At 40.7% G+C, this 16,500-nt stretch overlaps 1 protein-coding gene across 1 annotated transcript in view; it reads right to left on the reverse strand.

Annotated features, from left to right (window-relative positions):
* The window catches only part of drc3 (dynein regulatory complex subunit 3), a 63,142-nt gene that overhangs the window by 10,931 nt on the left and 35,711 nt on the right, over window positions 1-16,500 (reverse strand). Inside the window, exon 9 of the mRNA XM_072559195.1 lies at window positions 2,448-2,579. Within this exon, the coding sequence (XP_072415296.1) occupies window positions 2,448-2,579 (132 nt within the window). The remainder of the gene's footprint in view (window positions 1-2,447; window positions 2,580-16,500) is intronic.

Genomic DNA, 16,500 nt, shown 5'->3' on the forward strand with positions numbered 1-16,500 from the left:
TGACCATTTGTGTTTCTCAATTAAACATATTTTTCCACTTAAGGAAAATTACAGGAGGCACATTGACCAAAAAAAACCCCACAAATAAAACATGCTGTGCAGACCACAAGCACAGAGCTGTTGGAAGTTCCTTGTTGATAACTCCTGGTCAAGGGAAAATAGTAGCCAGTTTCTGTTTATTTTTATTGGGTGACAGCCATAACATTTTGAAATTGCAGACATGAGAACCCTGATTCATTGGTACTTTTCATATCTTCAAGGATACGGATCATCTCACCTCTGCCTTACTATGATTGACTCAATCAGTACTAAGCTCCTCCATTACCATATCATTGGATGACTGTAATATAATTAGACATTTGTAGGATACACAAAAGCAATTTTATTATTTCGTTCCTAAGGGGAGAGACTGTAAAAGGTATTCGCAGTTGAAGGTTGCAGATTTTATAGCAGCAATTATTTTAGTTGATTCAGCAAAATGCATTTCATTTCATGAAATATAAACAGAAATTGCTGGAAAAAACTCAGCAGGGCTGACAGCAACTGTGCAGAGAAAGCAGAGTTAACATTTCAGGTCCAGTGGCCCTTCATCAGAACTGGATCAAACTATGTACATTGGTAAAGGAAATTTCATCCTTTCCCTAACTCTTATAACCTGTGGGACGTGCAAAGTTAGATATTGCAGCAGTAAAGTCATAAATTAAATAAAATTTATAAAGAACCTTCTGGGTCACAAATGGTGACGTGCAGGATACCCTGCAGAGCAGCTGGATCCAGATTTTCACCTGCTACCTCCATCTTTTGAGTTCAAAGTTTTGGCCAGAGCAAGGGGCTACAACTGTCATTTCAAAATGAGGGCACAAACTAATCTTTGAGCTAACAAGCAAAAAAATAAAAATAGCAACAAACAAAGTGCTTAAAATAGTTGAAAGCCAAGGAATTAGTGCTAGATAGGAGAGACAAGTGTCAACACCCTGCAATTATTTAGCACCTTCTTTGTGAGCGTAATTTCCTCCCCAAATACTACGTATTTGTTTAACAAGTCTTCGAGGTAGAGAAATTGTACTTTACAAACAGACTTATATGCAACATAACAGATTGTGCCAGGTTTCTCCTGGGAAAAACAAAGAGCTAAGTGCTTTATCTCTAAATTTTCAGTTGCAAGATGGATCAGCCAAGATCAGAATTCAGTATGTGAAGAATTATGAGGGACTTGCTTCCAACGAAGTGTGGTGCAGCTAATTATTGCAGTAATCCAACAATTTTTTTCCACTTCTCAGCATCTTTTGGATAAAGAATCAAATTTGCTTAGGTAGTTAAGACATCAGTAGAGTTACTTCAATTGATCCCAGTGCATCAGTGGAAAAATATCCAGATATCAATTTTTGATGTGATTCTGCCATTCCTGCATGTCTTGGCAAGGAGGATCATAACTGGCTGAGCTAAATGTTAAAATCATTGAGCATTGACAAGCTAAGTGGACAAATGAAGGAAGTTCTTATGATTCAGGTACTAAAAGGAACTACCACTTTAGAGCTGTGGAACTATACCTCAGTAAGCAACAGCACTTATAGGGAAAATTAAAGCTTTTATTATTTAATCACTACTGTCCTTCACTCTATCACAGACCTTTCCTTTGTCCATTCCTTTACTTTTAAAGTATCTTTATCCTTCTTTCTAAACTTGTTAAATTTCTAATTCTTCTCATTCTGATGAAAAGTAATTCAGTTGAAACCTTATTAACTTAATTTCTCGCTCCATAGATGCTGTCTTCATGTTTTCCGTATTTTCAATTTTGAATTCCTCTTGTCTGTCATGCACATTCTTTCAAAATTTAAGAAAAGATGTTTTGTTCCAATGAGTAATTCAAGTAACTTATAGAAGAATTAGATGGGAGTTAAGATTAGATTAGATTAGATTCCCTACCGTATGAAAACAGACCCTTCGGCACAACAAGTCCACACCGCCCCTCTGAAGAGTAACCCACCCCTCTACCCTATATTTACCCCTGATAAATACAACTAATGCTATGGGCAATTTAGCATAGCCAATTCACCTGACCTGCAAATCTTTTGGATTGTGGGAGGAAACCCACGCAGACACAGGGAGAATGTGCAAACTCCACACAGACTGGGAACCCGAGTCCGTGGAGATGTGAGGCAGCAATGCTAGCCACCGAACCACAGTGCTGACCCAAGAACATTCTTTCAGCCAGAGGATGATGGAAGTCTGGAGCTTACTGCCTGAAAGGATGATAAAGACATCACATTTAAAAAGTAGTTTAAGCTGCATTTGACGTGCAATAACCTACAGAAATATTTAACAAAATACCGAATGTGGGACAAGGCTGGATAGCTCTTTTTTTAGCCAATACATATACAAAAGATGGAATGAATGGCTTCATTCTAAGCAGTAATGTTTTGTGATTTCTAAGTTCAGTTTCTCACCTCCAGTTGGTCAACCAGTTGCATCTCTAGGCTCATCAGTTTGTTCCACAGCTGATTGACTTCGACTCTGAATTCTTTAATCCGAATTTCCAGAAGTTGAGAATCACTCATATGTTGTATTTCATTAAATTGCTATACAGAGAAAATAACGGTCAGCTTTCTTTGGTGCAGAATATACTGGCTAGACTTTTACCGAATGCAGATATGATATATTAAATATTTAATCTGTAAAATAAAATGGACTTGCTCACAGTTACAAGATGGAAAAGTATTGCTGTACATTAGAGCCTGCACACTTACTTCCATTAATTCCAATCATTATTGAGGCTGCAGGACTGTGAAAAATAAAGGGCCAGAAACAAAAAGATTGGAAAAGATGAAAAGTGATAGAAAAGTAAATGCTGAAATAAAAACACAGATAATAACGTGGAAAAAAGAGAAACAATGGATAGTAAAAGGAAAAGGAGAGAAAGAAAAATGCATTACAAAGAGAAGGAAAAGCAAAAGACAAACCATACCATTCTAAGTGCTATTCAAGTTTAGTCTTTGAGCTAAAGATAAGTATCAATTTAAGACACTCATAGAAATTAACTTACAGCAAACAATTATCATCAACATCCTATTCTTTGTATACTTGATTTTGTATTTATTTTAAATTGTGACATTATAGAAATATTTATTGGCTTCCAGAAGTGGACTGAGAAAGTCCATTACAGCCAGCTTGATACGCAAAACACTGAATACAGAATTTAGCCCAGAATTTTGGACATTAGAAAAATGGCCAAAACAAAAAAATAAATTCTTTGTACACTGTTAAATTGGACCTGCATCAAAATAATGAACAATTGGACATAACAGATATCCGCATCACTTCTTTAAAAAAATAGAAATTGAGTTCTGCTCTAAGTATTGTATTGCTTAGGTAACAATTTTATAGTTAAGTATATATATCATAGAACAATTTTCACAGGGTATGATGCCTTATTAAAAAAGGAAACTTGAGTTTATTTCACCATCTTTCACCAATTTAAGGGATCTCAAAGCACTTTACAGCAATTACAAGTGACTGCATTTCAAAAGATATTTAATACTGAGAAACTTATTGAAGTTACTGCTTTAAATTGGTAACATCTGATGTCACTTCCTGTATGGAGAACCTTGAAGTTGGCATTTGTATTAATACAAGATAGGTAACAGGAATAGAACTTTAATAGAACTGTACCACTCAAAGCTGGGGGCTGAGGGGTGATGATGTGTGAACATGCCAAGAACCCAATTAGTGGAGCATGTAGCAATCTTTACCACAGTACTTTAACCCAACCATGGAATTAGTATCTATCATTTGTGTTTTCTGACGAATCACATCCTTTAGTGTGAAAATGCTACACATCCATCGATGGAAAGATTTTTAATTAAAGGGATCTTGACATAGGCCTAATTCTACAATAATGTTTGATGCTTCAGCAATCATAGGGATGGTAGTAACACATGGGAAGGATTTTGTCTGGCATATAATAATCAATGACTTTGACTTGCTGGCACCACTAATTGAAACATGATCCAATAGTGACATTTTACCCTTTAACCCTTTTGCATGTCTTGCATCGTCCACAAGTCTATTAAGTGAAACACAGGAAATGGAGCAGGGTGGAGCCAGTGAGTCCATGTGTGGAGAATAGGAAAGGCAAGGGATAATCACATAGAGGGCTGAGAGAAAACTGTATGGCAGTGAAAGACTGAAGAAGCTTCTTCCATCTCTGCTCCCCCACTACTCTCCCAGAACTGTTCTTCTCCCTGGCTTCCTTTAACCCCCAACCTCCCTAATTCCTCCATTCTTTGCAGGGACCTGATGTTGATCCGTTTCCAACCCCCGACCCCCCCACCTCCGCCACTTCCTGATCTCCCCGCTTCCCCCCACATCCCCGCTCCTTCCAAAGGATCAATGATCTTGAAACGTTAACTGTTTGTCTATCCACAGATGCTGCTTGTGCTGGACAGACACAGCAGATTTTTGTTTTTGTTTAACATTGTTATTGGGCTATGTTATTATTAGTCCAATTCAGTTTCTGATGAAAGGAACCCCAGGATGTTGATTCTCAGTGATTCAGTGATGAATGTCTTGAGGCAATGATTAGATTCTCTTTTGTTGGACATGGCCAATTTTACCACTTGTAAGGTGTGAATGTTACTGCCACTTGTCAGCCCAAACCTGGATATTTGCTGCATTTGGACAGAAGACTGCATCAGTATGAGTCATCACGGATGCTGCTGGAAATTATGGAATCATCAGCGAACACCTCCACTTCTGACCTTATGATGGAAGGAAGATCATTGATGAAGTAAATGAAGATGGTGGGACCAAAGACCCCGAGGAACTCCTGCAGAAATATCCTTAAGTCGAAATCACTGACTATCAACCACCAGAACAATCTACCTTTGTGCCAGGCATGACTCCAATCAGTTTACAGCTTTCCTGAATTTTCATTGTTTTCAGTCTTGATAGAGTTCCTTGATGCTATACTTGGTCAAATTCAGCCTAAATATTAAGGGCAGTCATAGAACATAACTGCGCAATACAGGCCCTTCGGCCCTCTATTGCGCTGACCTGTGAAACCAATCTGAAGCCCATCTAACCTACACTATTCCATTTTCATCCATATGTCTATCCAATGAACATTTAAATGCCCTTAAAGTTGGCGAGTCCATTACAGTTGCAGGCAAGCCATGCCACGCCCCTACTACTCTGACATCTGTCCTATATCTATTACCCCTCAATTTGAAGCTATGTCCCCTTGTGCTAGCCATTTGAGGAAAAAGACTCTCACTGTCCACACTAACCCTCTGATTATCTTATATGTCTCAATTAAGTCACCTCTCAACCTTCTCTCTAACAAAAACAGCCTCAAGACCCTCAGCCTTTCCTCGTAAGACCTTCCTCCATACCAGGCAACATCTTAGTAAATCTCCTCTGAACCCTTTCTGGAATGCGGTGACCAGAACTGTATGCAATACTCCAAGTGCAACCACACCAGAGCTTTGTACAGCTGTACCATGACCTGATTGCTCCAAAACTCAATCCCTCTATAATAAAAGCTAACACACCGTCTACCTTCTTAACGTCCCTATCAACCTGAGTGGCAACTTTCAGGGATGTATGTACATGGACACAGAGATCTCCCTGCTCATCAACACTACCAAGAATCCTATCATTAGCCGAATAGTCTGCATTCCTGTTACTCCTTTCAAAGTGAATCACCTCACACTTTTCCACATTAAACTTCATTTGCCACGTCTCAGCCAGCTCTACAGCTTATCTATGTCCCTCTGTAACCTACAATATCCTTCAGCACTATCCACAATTCTACCGACCTTAGTGTCATCTGCAAATTTACTAACCCATCCTTCTATGCCCTCATCCAGGTCATTTATAAAAATGACAAACAGCAGTGGCCCCAAAAACAATCCTTGTGGTACACCACTAGTAACTGAACTCCAGGATGAACATTTCCCATCAACGACTACCCTCTGCCTTCTTCCAGCTAGCCAATTTCTGATCCAAGCCGCTAAATCACCCTCAATCCCATGCCTGTGTTTTGTGCAATAACGTACCTTGGGGAACCTTATCAAATGCCTAACTGAAATCCACATACATCACATCAACTGTTTTACCCTCATCCACCTGTTTTGTCACCTTCTCAAAGAACTCAAAGTTTGTGAGGCATGATCTACCCTTCACAAAACCGTGTTGACTATCCCTAATCAACTTATTTCTTTCCAGATGATTATAAATCCTATCTCTCATAACCTTTTCCAACACATTACCCACAACCGAAGGAAGGCTCACTGGTCTATAATTACCAGGGTTGTCTCTACTCCCTTTCTTGAACAAGGAAACAACATTTACTATCCTCCAGCCTTGTGGCACTTATCTTGTAGACAATGACAATATAAAGATCAAAGCCAAAGGCTCTGCAATCTCCTCCCTGGCTTCTCAGAGAATCCTAGGATAAATTCCATCCGGCCCAAGGACGTATTTATTTTCACACCTTCCAGAACTGCTAACATCTCTGCCTTGTGAACCTCAATCCCATCCAGTTTAGTAGCTGGTATCTCAGTATTCTCCTCAACAACAATGTCTTTTTCCAGTGTGAATACCGACAAAAAATATTCATTTAGCACTTCCCCAATCTCCTCTGACTCCAAGCACAACTTCCCGCTATTATCTTTAATTAGCTCTAATCTTACTCTAATCATTCTTTTATTCCTGATATACCTACAGAAAGCCTGAGGGTTTTCCTTGATCCTATCCACCAACAACTTCTCATGTCCCCTCCTTGCTCTTCTAAGTTCTCTCTTTAGATCTTTCCTGGCTAACTTGTAACTCTCAAGCACCCGAACTGAGCCTTCACGTCTCATCCTAACATAAGCCTTCTTCTTCCTCTTGACAAGAGCTTCAATGTCTTTCGTAAACTACAGCTCCCTTGCTCGACAAATTCCTCCGTGCCTGACAGGTACATACTTATCAAGGACATGCAGTAGCTGTTTCTTGAAAAAGCTCCACATTTCAATTGTGCCCATCCTCTGCAGTTTCCGTGCCCATCCTCTGCAGTTTCCTTCCCCATCCTATACATCCTAGATCTTGCCTAATCACATCATAATTGCCTTTCCCCCAGCTATAACTCTTGCCCTGGGGTATATACTTATCCCTTTCCATCACTAAAGTCAACATAACCAAATTGTGATCACTATTGCCAAAGTGGTCACCTACCTCCAAATCTAACACTTGGCAAGTTTCATTACCTAGTACCAAATCTAATGCGACCCTGCCCTTATTGGCCTGTCTACATATTGTGTCAGGAAACTCTCTTGCACACATTGGCTAAAATTGACCCATCTAAAATACTTGAATTATGGATGTAGGTTTGCTCGCTGAGCTGGAGCAAACCTACATCCAGAACTTCAACCTGAGCTACAAATCATCTCAAAACCCGTTACTTGAATTATAGTATTCCCAGCCAATATTTGGAAAGTTAAAGTTCCCAAAACAACTACCCTGTCACTCTCGCTCCTATCAAGAATCATCTTTGCTATCCTTTCCTCTACATCTCTGGAACTATTTGGAGGCCTATAAAAAACTCCCAACAGGGTGACCTCTCCCTTTCCTGTTTCTAACCTCAGCTCATACTTACTCAGTAGACAAGTTCTCAAACGTCCTTTCTGCCAGTGTAATACTGTCCTTGATTAACAATACCCCACCCCCAACCCCAACCCCCTCCCCCACTACCCCTTCCCCCAATCATCTTCTCTGTCCTGGAACCTGCAACAACCATTCCTGTACCTTCTCTACCCATGTCTCCGAAATGGTCATAACATCGAAAATCCCAGGTACCAACCCATGTTGCAAGTTTAACCTCATCTCTCAAGTTCAACATCATTCTCACCTCATCTCTGAAATTCAGATCTTTTGTCCATGTTTGGATCAAGGTTATAATGAGGTAAATAGCCGAGTGGCCCTGGTGGAACTAAACTGGGCACCAGTAAGCAGCCTTTGCAAGTGCCGCTTGAAAGCACTACTCATGACACCTTCTCTCACTCTATTGATGACTAAGAGTGGAATAACTGGGTTGAATTTGTGCTGCTTTGTGTGTACAGAACATAGAATCATAGGATTTTACAGTACAGAAGGAGGCCATTTGACTCATCATGTCTGTACTGGCTCCCAAAACAGCTACCCAGCTAGTCCCATTCTCCAGCCCTATCTCAAAACCCCTCTAACCTCAGCACTTTCAATATATACCCAGCTCTCTTTTGAAACCGCCTATGGAATCAACCTCCACTTCTTTCCCAAGCAGCACATTCCAAATTCTAACAGCTCTGAGTAAAGGAGTTTCTACTCATCTCAGTTCTAGCTCTCTTGCTAACAATCTTGAAACTGTAACCCCTAGTTAATATCACACCAACCCAAGAAAACAGAATATCCTTCTTTACCCTGTCAAAATTGTTAATAATTTTGAATACCTAAGGCAGGTGACAATAGACAATAGACAATAGGTGCAGGAGTAGGCCATTCTGCCCTTCGAGCCTGCCCCACCATTCAATATGATCATGACTGATCATCCTTAATCAGTATCCTGTTCCTGCCTTATCTCCATAACCCTTGATTCCACAATCCTTGAGAGCTTTATCCAACTCTTTCTTAAATGAATCCAGAGACTGGGCCTCCACTGCCCTCTGGGGCAGAGCATTCCACACAGCCACCACTCTCTGGGTGAAGAAGTTTCTCCTCATCTCTGTCCTAAATGGTCTACCCCGTATTTTTAAGCTGTGTCCTCTGGTTCGGCACTGACTCATCAGCGGAAACATGTTTCCTGCCTCCAGAGTGTCCAATCCTTTAATAATCTTATTTGTCTCAATCAGATCCCCTCTCAGTCTTCTAAACTCAAGGGTATACAGGCCCAGTCGCTCCAGTCTTTCAGTGTAAGGTAATCCCACCATTCCAGGAATTGACCTCGTGAACCTATGCTGCACTCCCTCAATAGCCAGAATGTCTTTCCTCAAATTGGGAGACCAGAACTGCACACATTACTCCAGGTATAGTCTCACCAGGGCCCTGTACAGCTGCAGAAGAACCTCTTTGCTTCAATACTCAATCCCTCTTGTTATGAAGGCCAGCATGCTATTAGCCTTCTTCACTACCTGCTGTACCTGCATGCTTACCTTCATTGACTGGTGTACAAGAACACCCAGATCTCTCTGTGCTGTCCCTTTACCTAAATTGATTCCATTTAGGTAGTAATCTGCCTTCCTGTTTTGCCACCAAAGTGGATAACCAGACATTTATCCACATTAAACTGCATCTGCCATGCATCTGACCACTCACCTAACTTGTCCAGGTCACCCTGTAATCTCCTAACATCCTCATCACATTTCACCCTGCCACCCAGCTTAGTATCATCAGCAAATTTGCTAATGTTATTGCTAATACCATCTTCTATATCATTAACATATATTGTAAAAAGCTGCGATCCCAGCACTGATCCTTGCGGTACCCCACTGGTCACTGCCTGCCATTCCGAAATGGAGCCATTTATCACTACTCTTTGTTTCCTATCAGCCAACCAACTTTCAATCCAAGTTAGTAATTTGCCCCCAATACCATGCGCCCTAATTTTGCTCACTAACCTCCTATGTGGGACTTTATCAAAAGCTTTCTGAAAGTCCAGGTACACTACATCTACTGGATCTCCCTCACCCATCTTCAGAGTTACATCCTCAAAAGATTCCAGAAGATTAGTCAAGCATGATTTCCCCTTCATAAATCCATGCTGACTCTGACCTATCCTGTTACTACTATCCAGATGTGTTGTAATTTCATCCTTTATAATAGACTCCAGCATCTTTCCCACCACTGAGGTCAGACTAACTGGTCTATAATTTCCTGTTTTCTCTCTCCCAACTTTCTTAAATAGTGGTACAACATTAGCCACCCTCCAATCCACAGGAACTGATCCCGAATCTATCGAACTCTGGAAAAAAATCACCAACGCATCCACGATTTCTCGAGCCACCTCCTTCAGTACCCTGGGGTGTAGACCATCAGGCCCCGGGGACTTATCAACCTTCAGACCTAACAGTCTCTCCAACACCAATTCCTGGCAAATATAAATTCCCTTAAGTTCAGGTCCTTCAGCCACTGTTACCTCAGGGAGATTGCTTGTGTCTTCCCCAGTGAACACAGATCTGAAGTACCAATTCAATTCTTCTGCCATTTCTTTGTTCCCCGTAATATATTCCCCTGTTTCTATCTTCAAGGGCCCAATTTTAGTCTCAACCTTTTTTTGCCTTTCACATATCTAAAAAAACTTTTACTACCCTCCTTTATATTATTGGCCAGTTTACCTTCGTACCCCATTTTTTCTCTGCATATTTCCTTATTAGTAATCCTCTGTTGTTCTTTAAAAGCTTCCCAATCCTCCGTTTTCCCACTTATCTTTGCTATGTTATGCTTTTTCTCTTTTAACTTAATATGTTTCTTAACTTCCCTCGTCAGCCACCCATGCCTCCCCCTAGGACCTTTCTTCCTTTTTGGAATGAACTGATCCTGCCACTTCTGCATTATACACAGAAATATCCACCATTGTTCCTCCACTGTCATCCCTGCTAAGGTACTGCACCATTGAACTTTGGCCAGCTCCTCCCTCATAGCTCCATAGTTCCCTTTATTCAACAGAAATATTGTCACTTCCGATTGTACCCTCTCCCTCTCAAATTACAGATTGAAGCTTATTGTATTATGGTCACTACTTCCCAATGACTCCTTCATTTCGAGGTCCCTGATCAATTCTGGTTCGTTACACAATACCAGATCCAGAATTGCCTTCTCTCTGGTTGGCTCCAGCACCAGCTTTTCTAAGAATCCATCTCTGAGGCACTCCACAAAAGTCTCTTTCTTGAGGTCCAATACCATCCTGATTCTCCCAGTCTACCTGCATGTTCAAATCCCCCATAACAACTGTAGTAACATCTTTGCGACAGGCCAATTTCAGCTCCTGATTTAACTTACATCCGACATCCAGACTACTGTTTGGGGGCCTGTAGATAACTCCCAAGAGGGTCTTTTTACCCTTAGTATTTCTCAGCTCTATCCACACTGACTCTACATCCCCTGATTCTAGATCCCCCTGTGCAAGGGACTGAATATCATCCCTTACCAACATGGCCACCCCACCCCCTCTGCCCGTCAGTCTGTCCTTACGATAGCACGTGTAGCCTTGAATATTCATTTCCCAGGCCCTGTCCACATGAAGCCACGTCTCAGTTATCCCCATAATATCATATCTGCCAATTTCCAAAAGAGCCTCAAGCTCATCCATCTTATGTCAAATGCTTCGTGCATTCATGTACAGTATTTTTAATTTATTACTGCCCTCACCCTTCCCATCAACTCCTATTTCACTCAACCTTACAGCATGATCCCTTTCTGAGTTTTCTGCCTCATTGATACAGTTGTCTTTCTTGACTTCCCTTGTTCTAACTTTCCCTCCAATTTCCTTCTTAAACATCCAGTTTGTCCCCCCCACCCCACCCTCCGCTACTTAGTTTAAACATAGCTGTCTTGCAGTAGCAAACCTGCCTGCCAGAATGCTGGTCCCTAACCTATTAAGGTGCAAACCGTCTCTTGTAGAATTTATGCTTACCATAAAACACACCCCAGTGATCCAAGAACTTAAACCCTTGCTTCCTGCACCAGTTCCCCAGCCATACGTTCAAGTCCATTATCTCCCTGTTTCTGGCCTCACCAGCCCGAGGAACTGGAAGCAAACCGGTGATAACCACCCTGGACGTCCTGCTTTTCAGCCTTCTTCCTAGTTCTCCGAAGTCCCGCTGTAGTATGTTCCTCCTCTTCTTCCCAACATAATTTGTGCCACCATGTACCACCACCTCTGGCTCTTCACCTTCGTCCTTGAGGATTTCCTGCACTCTGTCTGTGATGTCTTTAACCCTGGCACCAGGAAGGCAACACACCATCCTTAAGTCCTGTCTGCTGCCACAAAAGCCCCAGTCAGTTCCTCTCACTATGGAGTCCCCTATTACCACAGCTCTGTGCGATTTCCGACTCTTCTGCTCTGTCTCCACGCCAACTTTTGATTGACAGACCTGGCCGTCTCACGGACTGGCAGTGTCATCTGTCTCTACTGTTTCCAAAAAATTCAACTTGTTCCTGACAGGTACTTCCCCCGGGGTCTCTTGCACCTGTCTCCTCTCTGCCTTCCTCATCGTCTGCTCTCTTCTGCTCTCTTCTGGCATGATTGCTGTAATAACCTCGCTGAAGGTCTTGTCCAGAAAGATCTCGTTCTCTCAGATGAGCCTAAGGTCCTCAAGTTCTTTCTTCAGTGCTGCAATATGCTCTGTCAGTAGCTGAACGTGCACACACTTCCCACACTTATACGAGCCAGACATACCAGAGTCGTTGACCTCCCACATCAAGCACATAGCACGCTGAACCAGCTTGGCAGTCATGTCTTCACCCTCTTCAACTGTGGTGTAATCACTTCACTCAACCTCCTTGCCAAAGACTCCTGAGCTAAAGCCTCACTCTTCAATCCACAGGAACTTCCTTGGACCCTCTTTTTGGGGCAAGTCTGTGGACTTTTAATTTAGTTTAGAGGAGGCCCTACTTTGTAGGACCTGGGGTCTAGAACACACCCACTCAAATAATAATCACTTACCTTCCCGATCGGCTTTGCGCTCTGCATTCACTTCCGCCCAGCTCCCACCGCTCTCTGACCTTCCAATCTTCTCTGCTCCAGGAAGAATAAAACCAATTTCTCCAATCTTTCCTTGTATCTAAAATCACTGATTCCTGGTACCATTCTAGTAAATCTCTTTTGAACTCTCTCCAGAATATTAACATCCTTCCTCAATAAAGGTGCCCAGAGCTTAACATATTACGCAAAATGTGATCTGACCAAAGATCTGTAGAAGTGTAGCATCATGTCTTTGCTTTTATACTCAATTTATTGCCTCTATATCCTTCAAGCTGTATTAACCATTGCTTCAACTTGCCTGACCATCTTCAGAGAATCATGCACATGAACCTCGAGGTCCCTCTGCTCCTGTACTCCCTTCAAAGTTATACCATTGAGCCTGTATTGAACAAATGCATCTCCTCATATTTCTCTGCATCTGCTTGGTTTCTGCCCATTTGACCAACTTGTGAATGATCCCCCTGAAGTTGCTCGGCATCTTTCTCCCAATTCATTATTCTCCCTAGCTTAGTATCATCTGTAAATGTAGATATTTTGCCCTCAACACCCAACTCAAAATCGTTTATATAAAAATCAGACAAAGCGAGGGTCCCAACACCAATCCCTGGGGAATGCCACTTTCAATAATCTCCAATCTGAGAAATGTTTATCAACAGTTATGCTCTGTTTCCTATCTATTAGCCAACCTCTAATCCATGCTGCCAAACATTTTTAATTGGCTAACTAACCTGCCATGTGGCATTGTATTGAATGCTGTATGAAAGTCCATTTATACAACATCCATAGCACTCCCATCACCTATTACTTCTGTCACCTTGTCAAAGAAATCAATTACATTTGTCAGATATGAACTGCTCTTGACAAAGTCATGTTGACTATATAGTATTAACTTTTTTTTCTGTATGTGTATATTTAGCTTATCCTGTACAATGGCCTCTATCAGTTTTCCCACTATTGTTGATATCAAGCTGACAGACCTGGGCGATCTTCTGCCAATGTCTCTCCGACATTGGTATTAGAAACATACCAATTATTAAAAAAAAACTCAGTGTCTGAGCTTCCCCAGCCCCTTGGAGTAGAAAATTCCATAGAATCACAGAATTTCTCCCCATCTCAGTCCAAAGTGGCCTCCCTTATTTTGAAATTGTTTCCCCAGGTGAAACATCTTACTTTGTCTATCCCTGTAGGTATTTTGTAGGTTTCACTAAAATAATCTCTCATTCTTTGAAACTCTGGAGATACAAGCCCAGCTTCCCCAGTCTTCTGACAGTTCTGCCATCCTGGGAACATGCCTGGTGAACCTTTGTTGCATTCCTCTTTGAAAATAATATCTTTCCTAAGTCAAAGCTGCACACAGTTCTCCATGTATGGTCTAACCAAACTTCTTTACACCTGAAGATAGACTTTGCTACTCCTATACTCAAATTCTCTTGCAAAAAAAATCTTCACATCATTGGTCTTTATAATTGTCTGCTTTACCTTCATGTTAGACTTGAGTTACTTAGTGATGAGGACACTTAGGTCTCTTTGTCCATCTATATTTTCCAATCTCTAATATTTAAGAAATACTCTGCACATTTGTTCCTCCTACCAAAGCAGATAAGCTCACATTTCCTATATTATATTCAACCCATCATGTTCTCACCCACTCACTCTGTCCAAATCTTTGCTTTGCATCACTTACAAAATTGTAAATATTGCATTTGTTCCCAGATCCAAATCATGATACATAGTGAAAATCTGGAAGCACATGGTAATCCTTAAAGTGCCATTCTGGTCACAGCCTGCCAAGATGAGAGTAACACGTTTCTTCTCACTTTTTTTTTACCTGTTGGCTGATACTTTATCCATGCCAATACATAATTAACCTTCTGTTGAGCATTTTAACAATAGATTTGTCAAAACAATTTCCATTCAGAAGTGCATGCTGACTGTATCCAACCAAATCAATGTTATCAAAGTATCGATGAATCAAATCTTTTATAACAGATTCTAGCATTCTCCCCATCTCTGATGCAAGATTGACAGGTTTTTAGTTCACCATTTTATCTCTCCCTCCCTATAGGGTGATGAATACTATCTTCCTATCTGCAGAAACCAATCCAAGATCTATAGAATTCCAGAAGATGAACACTAATGCATCCATTATCTCCATACCTTTCCTTTTTAACACTGATGTAGGATATCAAGTCCCCGGTACTGATCAACTTTCAGTTCCACTAAATTCTCTGACAAACCTTCTTTCCAACCTTCGTCAATTCCTCATTCTCCCTCAACCCTTGGACCTATATTTCCATATATCTTTTGCTAGTGTACATCCATATTATGTTCTCCCTTTCCTTATTAGTTTCTTGGTCTTCCTCACTTATCATTACACAATTCACCAATTCTTAGATTTATTACTATTTTTAGCAACTTTATACAACCCCTCAACTTCTTTCTTAGCCACAGTTCACTGACATTTTGTGCCATGAAGGATTGTATAGTCACTGTACACTATGTAATAATTATGTAAAGACTATCCATTGCCTACATACTGTCATACCTTTTGATGTATTTTCCTAATCCACCTCTGTCAATTTGCCCCTTTAACTTTCAGAAAATCCTTCATTCAAATTTAATACTTTGCTTCAAATTGAATGACCACACAAATACAAAATTCTCTCATTTTATGATCGCTCGTCCCTGAAGGTTCTTTTACAACAAAATCATTAATTAATTCTTTTTCATTACATAATACTGGATCTAAAATAACCTGTTCTTCGTTTAACTCTTCAACATACTATTCTAGAAAACCAGCTCAAACACACTCAAAAAACTCATCCTCCATCGCATTCATGCTTATTAGGTTTACCCAGCTGCAAGCAAATTAGAGTCACCCATGATTTCTTTAATCATTCAGGCAACTTGCTTCTGTAATCTCCATGAACCACACTACCACTACTATTTGAAAAGCAAAAATGTGAAGTCCTACCAGGTAGCTGATGAAGGAGCAGTATCCCAAAAGCTAGTGCTTCCAAATATACCTGTTGGACTATAAATTGGTATTGTGTGATTTTTTAACTTTATCCACCCCAATCCAACACCAGCTGCTCCACATCATAGCATTATCCTTAACAGGCTTCATTTGTTAATGTTCAATTCACCCCATAGGTGCTTTCCTGGTCGTGAAAATAAATGAATAACAAAGTATATACACAATAGAGTCTTTGTACTGTGTCACTGTAAAAAGAAACAACAGCACAAGGGCCCTCTTGTGGCACAGTGGTACTGGGAGGCCTGACTTCAAGTTCTAACTGCTCCAGAGATATGTAATAACATAACTGAACAGGTTGATGAGAAAAGTACGTTAATTATTTTTTTAAAAATCAGCAAAAGTGCTTCAATTGTACAGTGGTAGTGTCCCTACCTCTGAGCTAGGAAACCTGGGTTCAAGTTCTGCTTCCTCCAGAGATCTGTGATACTATCTCTAAAAAGACTGATTAGAAAATATCGACAACTGTTACAACAAGGAACTGTGAAGGATAACATTTATGTAACCCTATCGCTTGATACAAATATCAATGTAAAATAGATGATGACTGATTAAAAAGGCCGACACAAGCACATGTGCTTATTGGGCTTCTTTTGTGTGGCTTGATTTTAGGAACCCTCTAGGGGTAGGTGATCTTGATAAAAAGAAAAGATTCATTAAGTGATAGGAAATTTTTTCAGGATTGCTAGATGGGTCTTTTTTTATTCATTCACGAGATTGCTTCCTTCATGTGTTGTGTGGAGTGATACTA

Source organism: Chiloscyllium punctatum, chromosome 40 (genome assembly GCF_047496795.1).
Source record: "Chiloscyllium punctatum isolate Juve2018m chromosome 40, sChiPun1.3, whole genome shotgun sequence".
In the NCBI taxonomy this organism is placed as follows: Eukaryota; Metazoa; Chordata; class Chondrichthyes; order Orectolobiformes; family Hemiscylliidae; genus Chiloscyllium; species Chiloscyllium punctatum.